The following is a 17,177-nucleotide window of genomic DNA, read 5'->3' as shown; positions in this document are numbered from 1 at the left end:
ATCTTAAACTAAAATTACCTTTATATTTTTTTCTCTGATGCTCACAGTCCCCTCTGAAATCATCACGTTCATGAAATTATAGTATTATCTTCTAAGTAGCAGCAGTATCTCCAGCTGATTTAGCAAAAGACAGCTAAGTTAATACTGTAAATCTGGGGAAAATACGCAGAAGATATTCTTGGCTGATTAGCTCCCTGTCTTCCCTACATGTAGCAATTCTTCAGTTTTTTCTTTGAAGTTTTTCTTGTGGCTAGATCACAGTAGGAACTGTTGCTATAAATTACTTAATCTTTCAGGGAAAAGGAGTAAAAGCAGTGATTTCTCTGAAAAGACACCTTATACTGTAAATACTTGGTTGTTGTTTTTTTTTTCTGTTTGCTTTATTCTTGGTAGTTGCTGAAGACCATAAAAACATCTCCAATATTAATCAGTGTTAGCTTGACCTACTTGTCAGGCAGCATAAGGAGGTAGAAATAATAACTACTTTATCTTTCAGAACTTGAGCAGCATATCAGTACCCAGTATTGTTGAGTTACATTTCTTTGGTAACTGGTTTTCAGCTTTTTATTTCACTAAGACCCCATTAGAGATGGTAAAATTCACAGATTTCTTTATCAAGGCACGCAGTATATGTGCTTCAAGTACGAATGCTAATTTGAAGACTCACTGAACTCTGATTGTTGACAAAAACAAGCCTAGTGAACTTCTTTGAAACTAAGGTTGACTGCTGAGAAAATAATATTCTGTCAGTGTAATGCAGTCAGTTGCGGTGGGTTGACAGTCACCTGTGCTGCCGCTCTCTCACTCTGCCTCCTCAAAAGGATAGAGAGAAAATATAATGAGAAAAAAACTCATGTTAAGTGCACTTAAATGACAAAGGAAAAAAAACAACAACAACATAGGCCATACATAGAAGAAAAAGAAAAAATAAATTACTCCTTATCAGCAGGTAGTGTCGACCCACTTCGTGGGAAGCAGGGCCTTGGTACATAAAGTGGTTGCTTCAGAAGACAAATGCCTTTGTAGCAAATGTTCCTGCCACTTTTTCATTTTTCCTAGGTTATATTGTTAAGCGTGACATCATAGGGTATGGAATATTCCTTTGATCACTTGGAGTCACCTTGTTCCCTCTCCACATCTTGCCCACTCTTGCCTGCTTGTCCTGAGAGCCAGCTTTGTTGCCTTGCTGTCACTGCTCAGCAGTAGCCAAAACGTTTGAGTGTTTTTGCCGCTCTTCTAGCCACAGCTGCAGAGCACAGCAGTGTATGGACTTCTGCTGGGGAAGTTAACTGCATGCTACCCAGACTCAGTACATCAGCGTACTGTACATAAAATCTAAGTTCCAGTCATTATCTTGTATGTATGTGCAGTCCTGTAATTTTAAGAATACAGGTAGGTTTTTAATGTCAACAAAACTGTTGATGGAGACCAATATTCTTTTTGCAGAAAGTCAGCTGTACTTTCTTCTTGTTATCTTTTTGTTACTCTGTAAAAACAACAACTGCAGGAACATCATGCTAATTCAGGGACTTGATTCTTATTTGATTTTTCATTGATTTTTCTGATAGCGTTTCTAAGGCTTCACAAATGAAAATGAAATTAAGGAGCACATATGGTCGAGGAGCCCTTAGTCTTGGAGGTAAAAATGTTTCGGGAAATTTTTAAGTGATAACTGTTTCGTGTTTCCTGTGCAGTAATCAGACGTAGTTTCTTAAGTGTGCATAGGGCAAACTGCACTTTCTATTCACACTTCTGGAATGAAAAAGAAATTAAGAATTCACTTTTTAAACACCTGTGAGAGGCAAATAAATTGTAAATGGCATGCTTTTTTTAATAAGTCACAATTGTTGGAAGTGCTTATATAAGATAGCACTGAAGTTCACTTGTCCATGTGTTGTTTTTTTTCTTTTGGATATCATGACCACTAATTGTGTTCCCTCAATTAAAGGGAACCATTAACCTTCAAAGAATTAAAAAAAAAGGATGAGATCTCCACATAAAACCCTTAAGATGATAATTTAAGAAAAGTAAGTTCTTAGTCTGCATTTGTAGGTCCTGCTGGACAGCCGTGAAAGACTGCTGGGCACTGGGTTTTTTATGTAAGATCAGTTGACAGGTAATTCTCATGTTGTTTCACATTATATATTGAGAACAAAAATAATATTTTTAAACTTAAGCTTTAACAGTGACCTTTCGATTTTTCTTTCTTTTTTTGTTTTATTTATATCAGGATTTTATGACTGTGAACATAGAAATCTGATCTTAAGACTTCATAAAGTTTGCAAAGATAAATTGTCCTAAGTATTAATGACTTTCTGTGGTCATTACATTTCTTGTGTCCTGGATGACTTGTCATTTATCTGTTTATAAATACACACTTAGGTCTTGTATTTTGCAGTTGTTTCTGTATTTTGCATATCATAAAGCATATCAACAAAAGCTGACTAAAAAATTCAAGTTTTAAATTTGAAATCTTAGTCTTAAATTCCTTAGGTTTGTGCTTGCATTTGCTGATACTGACTACTACTACTACCACTGATCAGTCTTTTCCTGTGCCATCAAAGGAGCTGATACTCTCTGGAAAAAGTTTTATAACATTTTTAAAGAGAGATTTTCACTTGTGTACTCTCAGCTAATTATTTATTTATTTATTTATTTATTTATTTATTTATTTCTTGCTGGAATGTTTAAAAACTCTTCCACTAGTGTTGCCTCTCAACTGTGTATTTTAAATTGTCTTAATCATCCTGCAATACAGTAATCTCATTATTGCAGTTAGACGTGCAACAGACAATTCTTGTATTGTGGAAGTTGCAATTATTAAATATTGATTAGTTTTCCTTTCTGTTGTGCAGTTCTTATTCAGCTGTTCTATCAGATATGTAGTTCTTACTCCCAGTTTTGAAACCAAAACAGTAGAGAGAGGATGAATTCTTAAGCATTCTTTTGAAACATATCAAACTGAGTCCTCTATGAGCTACCAAACTGTATTCATTACCTAAACCAACAAAAGTGATTTTTTTTCCTGTTTTGGATCTTGAAATCTGCTGTACATCATATAGGTGCCACATCGGGCTCACATTCAGGATTTTTTATGTCTTGGAGTGGTTGGCCATATCCTAATTTTAAATAACTTCAGTTTTAAAACCTTCATTTCCAAGGGGGACACTTCACCCCAAACTTTGTCATCTATGAAGTTCACTTTTACAAACTTTCTGGATGTCTTCCTGTTGCTACAATACTTGTCTTCAGGATCTTACTGAGTACAATATCTTCTGATTATTTATTGACTTAAAGTATCCCTTTATCCCCTGTCTCTGCATACCTACATACACTTAAAATAGGATCATCTCCTCCTTCTAATTCTTGTTATGGGGATTTTTAGATCCATTTCAAAGTTGCTCTTGATGCATATCATACACTTGGAGATTGTATTGTATGCATTCACTGACTTTGATTCAGTCCTTTTTGTTGAAAAAGAAAATAAGTGAAGCCTTTCAATCTAGTTTCCTCCTTTGGAAACTAAAACTGAGTATTAGAATATTAGAATACGTGGAACACTTACATCATTCTCACTGTCTCTGGATACTGCTGTAAGGATGGCTTATTTATTTAAGAGGTCTGTTACCTTTCAGAGAGACTTAATGGCTTTTTCACTGTCTTCCAGGTTCTCATATTAACTAATATGCTGAGTATTTATCTCTTTGGATCCTAATTATTTTCTGTTATCCTCAACATGGAATGGAATTCAATTAAATGATCATTTTGGAACGCAGAAAGGCTATTACATTTGAAATAATTATTTTGGATCATGTTGGAGACACCAGCCATCCTTAAAACAAAACAAAACAAAAAAACACTGTTGGAGGAAGTCTTTGACATATATGAAACTATGCTCTTCATTCAATATATTGCCCCATTTCCGTAAGTTATAAAGTTGTACATGTTGTAGTATATGTGACTCAAATTAGTCGCAGATTTTTACCAGTCCCAGTGTTCTTTTCCCTGAACATGCTCAGTGAGAGCGGATTAGTTAAGAATATTCCATCTTTATCTTTTTCCTGCCCAAAAACCCAGTCAAATCTTCCTAAGGAGAGCTAAATTGTGCAGTAGAATGTTCTACTTATTTTGTGTGTTTATGCATCTTTTTCTTTATATATATATATATATCTATATATATAGATATAGATATATATATATATCACTGAAGACTGTTGGTCATTCTGGGTAAGTGTACAAGTCAGGACTTGATTAGTCCTGGCTTGGTAAAATCAAAATAGTGTTATGTAAGTGCATTTTTGAATGTTCCCGCTTTTTGGGGGTGGTTGAAATTATGTAACTGTTTTTTCAGTTCTCGGCTCTTCAGCTGTATAGCACACTATGTCATTTTTTGATACATATAGCCTGATGTAAAGACAAACATAATGAAGTTCTAATTGCTTTATAATAATTTTATACAAGTTCTACTTATTTAATTTGTTGCAGCAGAACTATAAACTGAGGTTGCAATCTAAAATGCATAGTTATGTATTCTGTGGTAGCATTTTGTATGTTTGTTCATCATGCTGCTCCTTGGATTATCTTGGGTTTTGTTCCTCTTTTCATTTTTCCGAATTTATACCATCTTTGTGGAGTTACCTTTTCCTGCTTCAATTAATGTGGAAAGATAAGAAGATTCTAAGTTGCTTGATGTAAGCAGTCTGTCTGTCTTAACTTCACTTTAAGGACAACCTGCTAGTTGCCTAGCAAGCTCTGCATCCACGTCCCCTGCCTAGAAAAAGCCTTAGGGATGGAGAGGAGTCAGGGTGTGTGAATAACGGGGCTGGTTAGCAGGGCTTTAAACTAGATATGTGGGAAGGGGGTGTTCTGAGTGACAGAGAAGCTCGTGGGAACTTTGGGAGGTGGTAAGGAGCTAGGGAGGGCTTGTCCAGGAAGGCAACAAGTGCCTCTGTATCATTGTGTGCAGCATGGGAAATAAACAGGAGGAGCTAGAAATCATGGCACAATTGGGGAAGTATGAACTTATTGCTATCATGGAAACATGGTGGGATGAGTCCCACGATTAGTATACCCTGACTGAGGACTACAGGCTTTTCAGAAGAGATAGGGTAGGAGGGGTGGTGGAGTTGGCCTCTGTGTTAGGCAGTGAATAAATTGCGAAGAGCTGTGTCTGAGGAACAGCCATGATAAGGTCGAGAGCTTGTGGGTAAAAATCAAGGATCAGTCCAGTAAAGGGCATCTGGTGGTTGGGGTCTGTTACAGGCCACCTGATCAGGAGGAGGCCTTCTTGCTTCAACTGCAGGAGGTGACACGCCCGCAGGCTCTTGTCCTGATGCGGGACTTCAACCACTCGGATATCTGCTGGGATAGCAGCATGGCAGGTAGCAGACAATCCAGGAGATTCCTGGTGTCTGTCAAGGACAACTTCCTGGTCCAGGTAATAAATGGACCAACCCGAGGTGAAGCGAAGCCATACTGGACCTGTTGCTCACTAATGCAGAGGAGAGTATTAGAGAGGTTTAAGATTGGAGGCAGCCTGGGCTGTAGTGACCATGCCTTTGGAGTTTGTGATGTTGAAGAATGCGGGCCTGACAAAAAGCAGAGCTAGGACCCTGTGCTTTGGAGAGCAAACTTCTGGTTGCTCAAGGAACTGCTGAGTGGGATCCCTTGGGAAACTGTCCTTACGGGAACAGAACAAAGCTGGCAGCTCTTTAAGGACACCCTTCTGAGCACAATGGCTCTCCATCCCCCAGCAGAAGAAGTCGAGCAGGGAGGCAAGCAACCATTGTGTCTGTGCAAGGACCTGTAGCTTAAACTGAGAGAAAAGAGGAAAATATACAGAAAGTGGAAGCAGGGTGGTATAGCCTGGGAGGAATACGGGGTTGTTGTCCGTGTGTGTAGAGATAGGATTAGGAAAGCCAGGGTGCAGATGGAGCTGAACTTGGCAAGGGATGTGAAAGATAACAAGGAGTTCTACAGGTACATAGGCAGGAGGAGACAGGCCAAGGAGAGTGTTCCCCCTCTGATGAAAGGTAATGGGGAGCTGGTTCCTCAAACATAGAAAGAACTGAGGTACTCAGTATGTGCTTTGCCTCAGTCTTCATGTGTGATCAGGCTTCCCATGTCTGCCAGGACCGTGAGTCTCTACGTGAGAGTGTGAGTAGTGGTTTCTTGTCCCACTGTACTAGTGAAACAAGTCCAAGTCCTCCTCGTGAAACTGAACGTATCTAAGTCCATGGGGCCAGATGATATCCATCCTAGGGTTCTGAAAGAGTTGACTGATGTGGTTGCCGAGCCGCTCTCTATCATATTTGAAAAATCATGGCTTTACAGTGAAGTCCCCAGTGGCTGGAAAAAGGGAAACATTACTCTCATTTTCCAGAAAAGGAGAAAGGATGACCTGGGAAACTACAGGCCAGTGAACCTCACCTCAGTGCCTGGGAAGATCATGGAGCAGATCCTCCTAGAAGCTATGTTAAGGCACATACACGATAAAGGGGTGATTTGAGACAGCTAGCATGGCTTCACCAAGGACAGATCTTGCCTGACCAATCTGGTGACTTCTGTGATGGAGTGACGGCTTCAGTGGACGGGGGAAGGGCAATGGATGTCATCTACCTGGACTACCTTCAAGGCCTTTGACGAATTCCTGGTTACAGAATACATAGAGAATGATCTTCTCTGACAGTAGCTTCTCCTATTTTATTGTGTTGGCCCAGCATGTCAGAGGTGGATGTTGGTGGTACGGCAGTAGAGGTTGAGCCATCCCCCAGTATTCTGTTGCATTTTGTTGCCATGTAACAGATGGCAGCAGTTTGTCGAAATGGCGTCTGACATGAATGGAAGTTCATATGAAGCAAAGGTATGTTGTTGAATTCCTCCATACAAAAGAATGGCACCCACTGGCATTTATTGACATTTGCTGAACAACAGTGGAGACTGCTCAGCAGATGCGAGCACAGTGAGGTGGTGGTGGTGCGTTTCAGCAGTGGTGACAGCAACAGTGGGTGTAGATTTTTTCCAGGCTCTTGTTTATTGCTGTCAAAAATGCATAGCTAATGGTGGTGACTGTATCAAAGAAGAGTTTTGTAGTGTAGAATTTGTTCTATCAGTGTTATTGTGCTCTTTGTATGTGGTGTTGTATCCATGGCAATAAATAGGAGGCATTACTTTTGGAGTGACCTACATAGTATATTTGTTCATTTTTTGCACATTGGTTATATCATAAAGTACAAAAATGTTGCTGTCTGGATTTCTCTGTGGTCACTTGGGAACTTCTGCATCTGTGAGAAGATAGGAGTGTTTTGCTTGAATGAAGTGTTGAGGTGTTCCATTCTAAAGAAATTGTAAGAAGTAGGCAATATTTTAAGAGCACATTACACAGACTGAGCCTCATGGTCAGTGTAAGCTGATGTCATTAAAGGCTTGATGTTGAGGAAAACTGTTCCTTCAGATGGCCTCATGTTCTTTGCTTTTCATACTTCCCTATGCAAGAGAGAAATGTGTCTGGGGAGGGGAGAAAGACTGTCAGAAAAAACAGGCTTCCCCCCCCAGTGTTGCCAAGCATTCTGTAGATTAGAAGAACTTGACTGTAAAATCAGTTTTTATATTCCTGATGCAGTCTGTTTAAACTGGACTGTGTCTGCAGAGAGCTGTCTCTGTTGCTGTAGTTGTGTGTTCTGTTGCTTTCCTTGTTTCTCAACATCAGCAGTCCTGAAATCACATGGTTACTTTTTCCACTGTGTGCCTGCGAAGTAGTTAATCACAGAGTTAGATTTCTTGCTCTTGAGGAGGTGCAGATGAGAAGAAACTGTTGCAAGGAACGGAGGGTGATGAACTGTCCATGGAAGTAGCAGCATGATCATAAACTTACTGAAGCAATCAAAATGGGAAGCCACCTCTGACACTTTTTTGTCCTACTTATGTACATATATAGCACTGGTGTAAGTTGTATTTGGAATACGTGTAGTTTAACACTTAAGTACTCTTAAAACGTTGAATATATTTCCTTTAACTTTCTTACCCATTGAGAACCTGAACGCTGCTCTGGCTCTGATAGCAATGTTTACTTGATCTGTCATGGAGTTAAAATGTAATCTGTGATCTAACTTGTTTCTTCTGATAGCTGATGTACATTAACTAGATGCCTGCATGATAAGTATTGTGTGCCTGGCTTGTGGCAGGGTGAAAACAAAGAGTGAGTTTTTGCAACTCACTTGAAAAATAGGCCTGATGTACTGGGGAATAGAAAAGCTATTTGTAAAAGACCTGAGAGATTTTTTTTTTTTTTAATCTTCATAGAATAGTTGTTCAGTTTTTCATTTTGGACAGTATATAAAGCGTACAATGATAGTTTTACAGGGGTGTTTAGTCTATCTCATAAAGCATGCTCTGTTTCAACAGGTCTTTTCACATAGTCTAGGACTAAAGTCCTACTTTTTTTTTTTCTCATATAGGGAGTTAAGGCAAATATAGGAGTTCAGAAATAGTCTTAAATATTCTGTAATGTAAACTAAATAGCAATGAAAAAGAATGCTCATATTTAAATATTACAGACTACTGAATAAACTCTTAAATATTAAAACTATTGTTAATCTAAATCTATTTGTCTTTGGGGGATTGAGTTTACTAAATGGGAACACACTGAAATAACTGTATAATATGAAGTAACTTGCTCAGCTTATTAGTTGTCATCCTTCTTTACAGAAGCCTTTGTAGTAGAAAAAAACTGAAGAAAAACAAAAGGAATTTTGTCTTAATTTTCTTTTAGTTCAATGCCTTAGACAGATGCATGTGAAGATGCATCAGATAATTAACCATGAACAAAAATCATGATAACTTTTAAGACCAATAATAGGATGGCTGCGATAAAGGGTTCGTTCTTGCATTATGAGAAGTATGCTGGTCATAAATATTAAGTGAAAGCTTTAATTATTGTCAAAAAATAACTGTAGTCAGAATTGAGTTCATGTTAAAACTCTGTTCTCTTTGAGATCTGCAGCTTGCAGTAGCTGTTTGCAAACTAGTTCTGTTGTCTTCAGCCATTTTTTTTTTCTGTTGATATTTTGGAATTGATGTTGGATTCTATGATAAAAAAGAAAACAAAATTCTTATGAAAGCTACTTCAAACCTTTTCAGTGATCTGTTTAATCGAATAGCTTAAAGAGCTCTAAGCGTTTTCTGAATTGGCAAGCCAGAGTAGGATTAATGACAATCCATCAAATCAAGAGTTCTTTGTTAAATTTTCATTAAATTTTCATTGTTAAAATTTCATTAAAATTGTGAAGTAAAAATGCTGTATCTAAACTTGTGTTGGGGAAAGATAGTAAAAATAAAATCATATGCATAATAAGTTTCGATCTCAGAAAATGGACGTTATGATGTCAGTTTGAATTTACTAGAAGGCTTTCAGGAAGAACTAGATAACTTCAGGAGAGAATCCCTACTGCTCTTGATGTATTTGAAAATAATTTTCAGTAGTTCTTGATTGCTGTTTGTAACTCTGTATTCAAATGAGTCTTTTGTTGGTAAATCTGACTGATGTGTAATATTTTTTTTTCCTTGGCTTTTCTATCCAGCTTCTGCAGGCTGTTTTAGTAAACTATATGTTGGAAACACTGCAAACAGAGACTAATTTTGATATTCCATTTGACATTTTTCATATTGTGATCTTCACCGTTTTTGTGTTATCTGAATTTCCATCCTAACTTTTAAAACCGGATGACAAGATCCTACTATTTATAATACTTTTGTCTTTTGAGTATTTTGTTTTATTTTGTTCTTTCTTTTTCATCACATCAAAATACGAAAGAGTTAATTAAGAACAGTAATGACACAATGTTTGTGTATATAAAATCGTTCATGAAAACAATGTGGTTTTCAGCTTGATGCAGTTTATTTTTGTGTTGTTCTGTAGGTCTCTCGAATGGTTTTGGAGACAGCAGTAAAGAGAGAGCATTAGATGATTCTGCAGGGAGAAAAGTTGAACCTCGTCGCCGCTGTGCATCAGAATCTAGTATTTCATCTAGTAACAGTCTTTTGTGTAACACCAGGTAAAACTAAATCTCAACTATAAATTTGAGGTTGAATTTGTCAATTTTTTTCTGCTGCTTGTGGTCCACGTTGAAGAATTGCATACATTTTACAAAAGAAAAGTTTCAGTTTTCTCAGTTGTGTGTCAAACCTGATGTGCTTTCTAGGATTATTGGTATTCCATTATTCTACTTGGGTTATTGCAGATCTAAGAACAAGATCTAAGATCTTGTTTTTCAGCTCAGTATAAATACATACAGATAGATGCATGCACAAGTTTACATGTGTAGAATTTTGTTTTAATTATCTTCACAGTCCTGAACTCAAAAATGCAAATATTTAGTTTGTAGGGATGATGAGAAGGAGCAATCTACATAGCTGAGTTTCTGCACAGGGAAGGCAAATTAAACAGTTGTGAAACTGTAGACTATTGATCTGTGACTCAGGTCACTGGTTAGTTTCTGCAGTGATTATAGTACCTATATACCAAGCATTCGTTGTCTCCTTGTGCAGTCTTTTGCAAAATATAAGGCTGTCAGGATGGTCACCACTGTCACCAGTGATGTGTACTTCTCCATCACTTATGGTGCACCATCTTCCAAAAATGCACAAATATAACACCTCCTATTTCAACAAAGTCACCACTATTAGCTATGCATTTTTACCAGTGATGAGCCTGCATGCCACTCTCATAAAAACCTGCACCAGCAGAAGTGTCCCAGTATCACCACTGCTGAAATGCGCCATCTACCACCTCACTGAGCTCACATCCACTGTTTGGTTTCCATAAATATTAAGAAAGCATCTATTTTTTTTTTCACATGGAAGAATTTGATGACAACTTCATGTACGCTTCCATGTCAGACTGCCCCTCTTCTGCCATATGTCACACAGCAATAAAATGTAATGGAATATTGTCAGGAAGGTTCAATCTCTACTGCCATACCACAACATCTACCTCTGATGTTGTGGATCAGTGTAATAAAATAGGAGGCATTTCTTTCAGAGCAGCCCTTTTAAATGTCTCTAGTTTGGGGCTTATGAGAGTAGGAAGGAAGTAACGTGGCAGTGGAGTGTTGGTAGTGGAACTGGGTGGGTTTGTTAGAATCCATGGGATAACAGTAGCTAATATGTGCTCCCTTAGCCTAGGAATGTGGTAGGTGATAGTAAACCTTTTTCAGTTGTCAGTAAACTTATTTAAGTTGTCAATGATGAGAGAAGTGAACAAGTTTGAAAGTATGTAATAGAAGAAATGAATTTGTTACAGTAGGACAGGATGTAGAGTTGTATAGGATAAAACTGTTTTTTGGAGTTTCTCATGTGTTGTCTTTTTTTGTTTTTAAAAGACAGATCTGTTCATGTTTTGTATTAAATTGCTCAAGGGAGTGGTTTTAATGCATTTGTGTCAAACAGGTTTTTCAGAAACAAAGAGAATTTAGTATTGCATCTCTTGTGAGTGATATATTGAGGATACAACTTGTTTCTGGTTGCTCTTCACATTCTTCAATCTCCTCTAGAAAACTCAGATGTGCAATAAAAACTCTTCAGCATAGCTTCCTCACTTTGTGCATAGACATTGCTCTCACAATGTAATGAAAAGAGTAAGAAAATAGTAATTTTGGTTTAGTGGGACTGTTGGAGTAGAGGTTTCCATTTGGCCAGTATCCTTTGTAACTCTGGAGGCGAAGCAGCTGCTCCTACATGGCGCAGGCCATACATGCTCAAAAGTTAAGATGCAATTGAATACTGTTTATCTTTTGCTGATAACTAGTAGGTTATGCGTGTAAAAGTATTTTTCAATTTTAGTTTTTATGTTGTTTAATTTTTATCGCATGAAATTCACTAGCTTGCTGGTAGGATATTTTTTTTCCCTTGTAGAATTTTAAGTTCTTGTTCATTATCTTCATTTGTAGTGAGCTATGTTAATTCATTGAGTAATAGTATTAATACTTTTACAGTTTCAGCCTACCAAAGTGTGGTAAAGGTAAACCAGCACTTATACGAAGACACACATTGGAGGATCGAAGTGAATTGATATCTTGCATTGAAAATGGAAACTATGCCAAAGCAGCAAGAATTGCAGCTGGTAACTATAAAAGATTGTATTTTTTATCATGCTCTATAACCACATTTTGTCTGTTAGTTTAACTGATTCTAATATGATTTTCTCTGCAGAAAAACATCTAAGAGTTCTGAAAGTGATATTGATAGCACAGCAGAAAATACTAGACTTTACTTTCAACTTTTTAAGAACTTAAAAGAGATGTTGCTTTTGATCAGTAAGTGATATTTGAAGTGATTTAGGTTACTCCAGTAGTACAAACAAAACTTGAACTGCAGTACTGTTTGTGGGTCTGTTAGCATTTTTCCTAAACTTTTTTGTTTTAGAGCTTACTCCTCCATGCTATTCTGTATTGACAGATGAGTAAGACATGGTTTGCTTTGATTCAGGAAAAAAAAAAGTTGGAAAAAAGTGGAAATTTTTAGGAGTGTACTGTATAATAACCAGATCTTAGAGAATGTGTTGTTTTGATAATATATCTTCCTTTTTTGTGTGTGTATTTTTTATTGCACTGCAAGATATAAGTTGTCTCATCTGTAAGTAGAGCTGTGTTTGTAGAATACAGTGTTCCTACACTGATGCTGGGGATCAGGCTTGCTGTGTCTAGCAAGCCTGTCCTTAGTTTCTGTCCTTGCAGCTCTTTTCCACTTAACCAGGACTTTTTCAGGTCTTTCCAGTGCTTGTATCTGTCTCTTTGTTTGTCTTACTGTGTTCTTTCCTTCCAATATGATGTATTTTGTTGTCCTTCTTGCAGCTGATCTGTTTTCAGCTAACTGATCCATTACTCTCAGGTTTAGTATCTTTATTATTTGTATGGTAACCTATTATACAAGCCTTGTTTTTTTCCATTTGCTTTTCTTATTCTGTCCTGGGGAGCCTTGCATTTATTGCTTTCTGCTTTTTGTACATGCTTTTTCAGAACTCTCCTTGATCTTAGTTCTTTCTCTGTTCTCAGATATACCATACATCTGCTTAAAAGGAGGAGAAATAGCATTATTTTGTATATTAATAGATATTCTGTCTAATTTGAGTCCTTCGCTGTCTGCACTGGCAGATAAAGAGGAATAAACAAGCAGGAGTGAAGTGAAATGTACTGCTTCTGTTCTGTGCATAACTAGAACTTTGCCATGACTTTCTTAGATTAGTAAACTCCTAGATTTTACAAAACAACTAAAATAAGGGTTGCCTGTTCTTTGCAAACTATCTCGAAGAATTCTGCTTGACAGGAGTGTCCATGCTTTAGGACCAAACACAGTGCTTTCAGTTGCACTGTTCCAAGGTCCAAAGCGTATTTTGGTTTTATTTACAAGATGCTGTCTCTCAACCACTGGTATGGTATGCTGTAATAGTACAATTATGACAAGATGAAGTTTTGTACTGATTGATGGATGCAGTCGCTGTAATACATGCGCACTAGAGATGTGTGCCATGAGAGGTTTTAATAAACAGTTGCAGTATACAGGGCTGTGCTGAGATTTCTATGTTCTGGTTGCCTTTGCAGGATTGGGAATTTGTGGGGCCAAAGTGGCAGAGCATTCTTCTGCCTGTCTTCTGAATCTTGCCTGGCCCTTTTGTCTAGGTGTTTCTTGTTCACTTATCCAAGCTTCTCATCTACCTCTCTTGTTCTTAGCTTCTGTCTCTCTCTGTCTTGTTGTCTCAGCTTGTAAATTCTTTGTCTCACAGTTTACCAGTCAGTCTCTCCACCTTGTCAGACTTTTTTTCTTTACTTGGTAACTATTTTTTCATCATTGTCTAGATGCTGTTTCTCCCTTCAGTCATTTCATTCTGGTGAGCAGGAGTGGGGAAGGGAGCAGGTTGTAGAGAAACATATTGTAGGGGAACATTTCATGGCATTTTATTCAAATCACTTTATCTTTTGCGTGGTCTTCTTTTCAGTTGGTAAGTCATTGACAGCAGAGAACACTTTGCTCAGCTAAAAGACAATAAAAGGGAAGCTCCCCAATATATCATTTGTGCTTAAGAGTGATCTGTCTGCTCTGGAGCAATCACAACTGTCTTAGCAGCATTTTGGAGCTTAAATATGCTCTGTGTCTGTGGATTCATCTGCAGATTTAAATGTTAACATCAAACTTGCCTCTAAGTAATTTGGGAGGAAAAAAAAAACAACCTTACAGCACTGTGCACTCTTAACTACTACTGTTGTATTTCAGTCAAAAAAGGCTTTCTTATTTGAGGTTGGAGTTTCTGGTTTAAAACAAAATTCATTAGTTACTGCCATACAGAAAAAAACTCTGTCCTTTCTGAAAGCTGCACAGATACTGAGTTTTGAAATTCTTAGCTCAGTTTTTGGAGGAAAAAGTATGTTTTTGAAGCTTGTGATGCTGACACCTAATGGGTGTTTCGCTCAACCTACCCTTAAAAAGTTCAACCTGTGAACTTCTTTGTGAGAATGTTCATGGAAAAAACCCAACTTATCAGTTGTTTTTGAAATGTTGTAAGAAGTAGAAAGTATGTAAGGGGAGGAAATGTTTAATGAGACATTCTTGTCTTTGAACTGGTTTATATTGTTTCTGAAGTCTGGTGTTTGGTATTTCGTTACTGTCAGTTTTCACACTGGGAGTACTGTTATTTAAATTGTCATGACTGCAAATTTAAATGCATTCTCTCTTATAGATTGAGGAAATAAATGATTTGTATGGCATAAAAGAAAAGTACTAACCATATATGCTAGCATACTAAACTTAACCCCTAAAATCGTTTGAAATAAATTCTTACTAGGAAAATATTCTGAGATTATTCCCTATTCTTACACCTGAGAAGTCTCTGAAGGAGCTTTGCTGCATGCATTTAGATTATGTATCACCTTCTACACTGCATTAAAATATCATTTCTTCATTTTATATCAATTTTGCAGCTAAGAATAATGTAGGTTTCTTTGGTTTCTTCTATTAGCTGTCCCAGAAAAGAGGGCCTGCACTGTTTTTAAGTAACAGATACAGATATGAATTTAAACAGAACTGTGTCTAGCTTCCATGTGAATGCTTAACAATATTAATAAAGCACAGATACAAAATTGCTTAAATAACTTTCTTCATGGTATTAGAAATTACTTTGATCAATTGTTTTAAGATAAATCCTGCTAAACCGTTCTGGTAGTGATGTGTGTTTCCATATATTTAATATATTCAGCTGTAGGAGGATAAGAATGTCTTTATGTATTCTTATGTATTCACTTTATTTTATGTTTTTATATATCTGAGAATATTGTGGCTTTTACTGAGAAAATAAAGAAAATCCTGAAAAAATCTCTATAAAAATATGTAGAAAGGAACAAGTAAACAAGCCAGTAAATAGATCTAGTATCATTTCTTCCAAGGCTACGTAGTTCAGTAAACTAAAATAAAAAATAAAAAATAAAAATAAAAGCACAAAAAACAGTAGAAATAAGTCATTTCCATGGTTGTATATAATGGCATCTACTGATTAAAAGTTTCATCAGTGGAGCATGCCTGCTGGAATTGATAACAAACGTCCCCGTGTTCTTTTGAATACTTGTTTGAGGTCTTAAATGCTGTAGAAAATTGTGTTTGGTTCTTGTATTTGTCTGCAATATAACCTGTAACAATTTTTAGCTTCCGAAATATCTAACATCTTGTTTAAGTTGTGGTGGCAGGTTACTATGAATTATTGCATTTTGATAACTTTTGTTACTGGACAGTGAATCTCTAAGGTTAAACTTCCCAGTACAGTATTTTCTTGGGATGCTGATACTATTATTATTTGAAATAAACTGTAATTGAATGGAAAGCCTGTGTTTGAGAATTGACCTAGAATGTGCTGTGGAGAATGTCTGACCTCTTTGTTTAGTGATCAGCTCAAGAATCTTTCCCCCACTACTGCTTCTTCTGCAGGTTTTGAAGCCATTTTCTTTTAGGGCTTTTCTCAATGTTAAAATGTATATTTGCACGTCAGATGTCATAATAAGCACTGCTTATTTTAAATAGGAGCAGATTAGAAAGAATTTAGGAATAAATTTTATTCTGGCACTTGGAAAGCTATTTCCGTCAAGCAATGTCTTCCTTCTAAATACTGTGCAACTGAGATATAAAGAGCTGGTAGAAATGCTGTTTTTTATATAGAAAGTGTCATTGGCATACATTTGTTTTCTAATTATCGTGATTAGAAAACAACTGCAGAAGATTTGTCTGAGGCTTCATTCTTTAAAATATTAATCTTACATGTAATTATTTTTTGTTTTCAGAAGTTGGTCATAGCAGTATGTGGATTTCAACTGATGCTGCAACATCTGTTCTTGAGCCTCTGAAAGTAGTATGGGCCAAATGCAGTGGATATCCTTCTTACCCAGCTCTGGTGAGTGCACAGGTTTCCATCAGTGCATACTGATACGAATAGCAGAACTGTTTATGGTTTGAAAATCTTGATCCATAAGCTCAGCCTGAAAGGGAAGTTATGAATTACCATGAATAAAAGTGGATCAATTTGCCCCTCTTTATAGCTTTTCCATGAATTCTATTTGTAAAATTATTACAATACCAGGCAGATATTGAGCCACTGGTATCTATTACTGTATGGATTTCACTAGGCTTTTGTTACTGGAATATACATTATTGTTTAAAGGATCAGCTGAATAAACATTTGACAGGCATCTTGGTAGTGTTAGAATTAGAGATATTTTCTGCTGCAAAATGAGTATAAAATATTCTGTTTGTTTCTGAAGCTTATTAAAGAAACAAAATATTTGATAGTTTAAATTGAATGATTTTATTCAGTGAATTGTATGCATACACTTAAAGCTGTTGTCTGTGTTTTTAGGAGAAATACATGCACTTCTGCTTAAATCAACAGCTTGTAGAGAAAATATTGTTTATGAAGTATCTGAATGGCTTTGGGCATTTGGTGCTAAAGAAATAGTCTGTGTTTTCATTACTTTCATAGCATCGCCAAGGTTGGAAAGGACCTCCAAGATCACCTAGACCATCCTACCACCAATATTTCCCCTCTAAAACATGTCCCTTATTACAACATCTAAAGGTATCTTGAACATCTCCAGGGATGGTGATTCAACCACCTCCCCAGGCAGCCTGTTCCAGCACCTGACCAC

At 36.9% G+C, this 17,177-nt stretch overlaps 1 protein-coding gene across 7 annotated transcripts in view; it reads left to right on the top strand.

Moving 5' to 3' along the window:
* BRD1 (bromodomain containing 1) overlaps positions 1-17,177 on the top strand; it is a 58,240-nt gene that overhangs the window by 34,962 nt on the left and 6,101 nt on the right. For all 7 annotated transcript variants that reach the window (XM_019611994.2, XM_010728956.3, XM_010728950.3 and 4 more), the window contains 3 exons: positions 9,917-10,052; positions 11,991-12,118; positions 16,317-16,426. In XM_019611994.2, coding sequence (XP_019467539.1) covers positions 9,917-10,052; positions 11,991-12,118; positions 16,317-16,426 — 374 coding nt within the window. The remainder of the gene's footprint in view (positions 1-9,916; positions 10,053-11,990; positions 12,119-16,316; positions 16,427-17,177) is intronic.

The sequence above is a fragment of the Meleagris gallopavo genome, chromosome 1 (assembly GCF_000146605.3).
Source record: "Meleagris gallopavo isolate NT-WF06-2002-E0010 breed Aviagen turkey brand Nicholas breeding stock chromosome 1, Turkey_5.1, whole genome shotgun sequence".
In the NCBI taxonomy this organism is placed as follows: Eukaryota; Metazoa; Chordata; class Aves; order Galliformes; family Phasianidae; genus Meleagris; species Meleagris gallopavo.
This window is presented reverse-complemented; position numbering and strand designations above follow the sequence as displayed.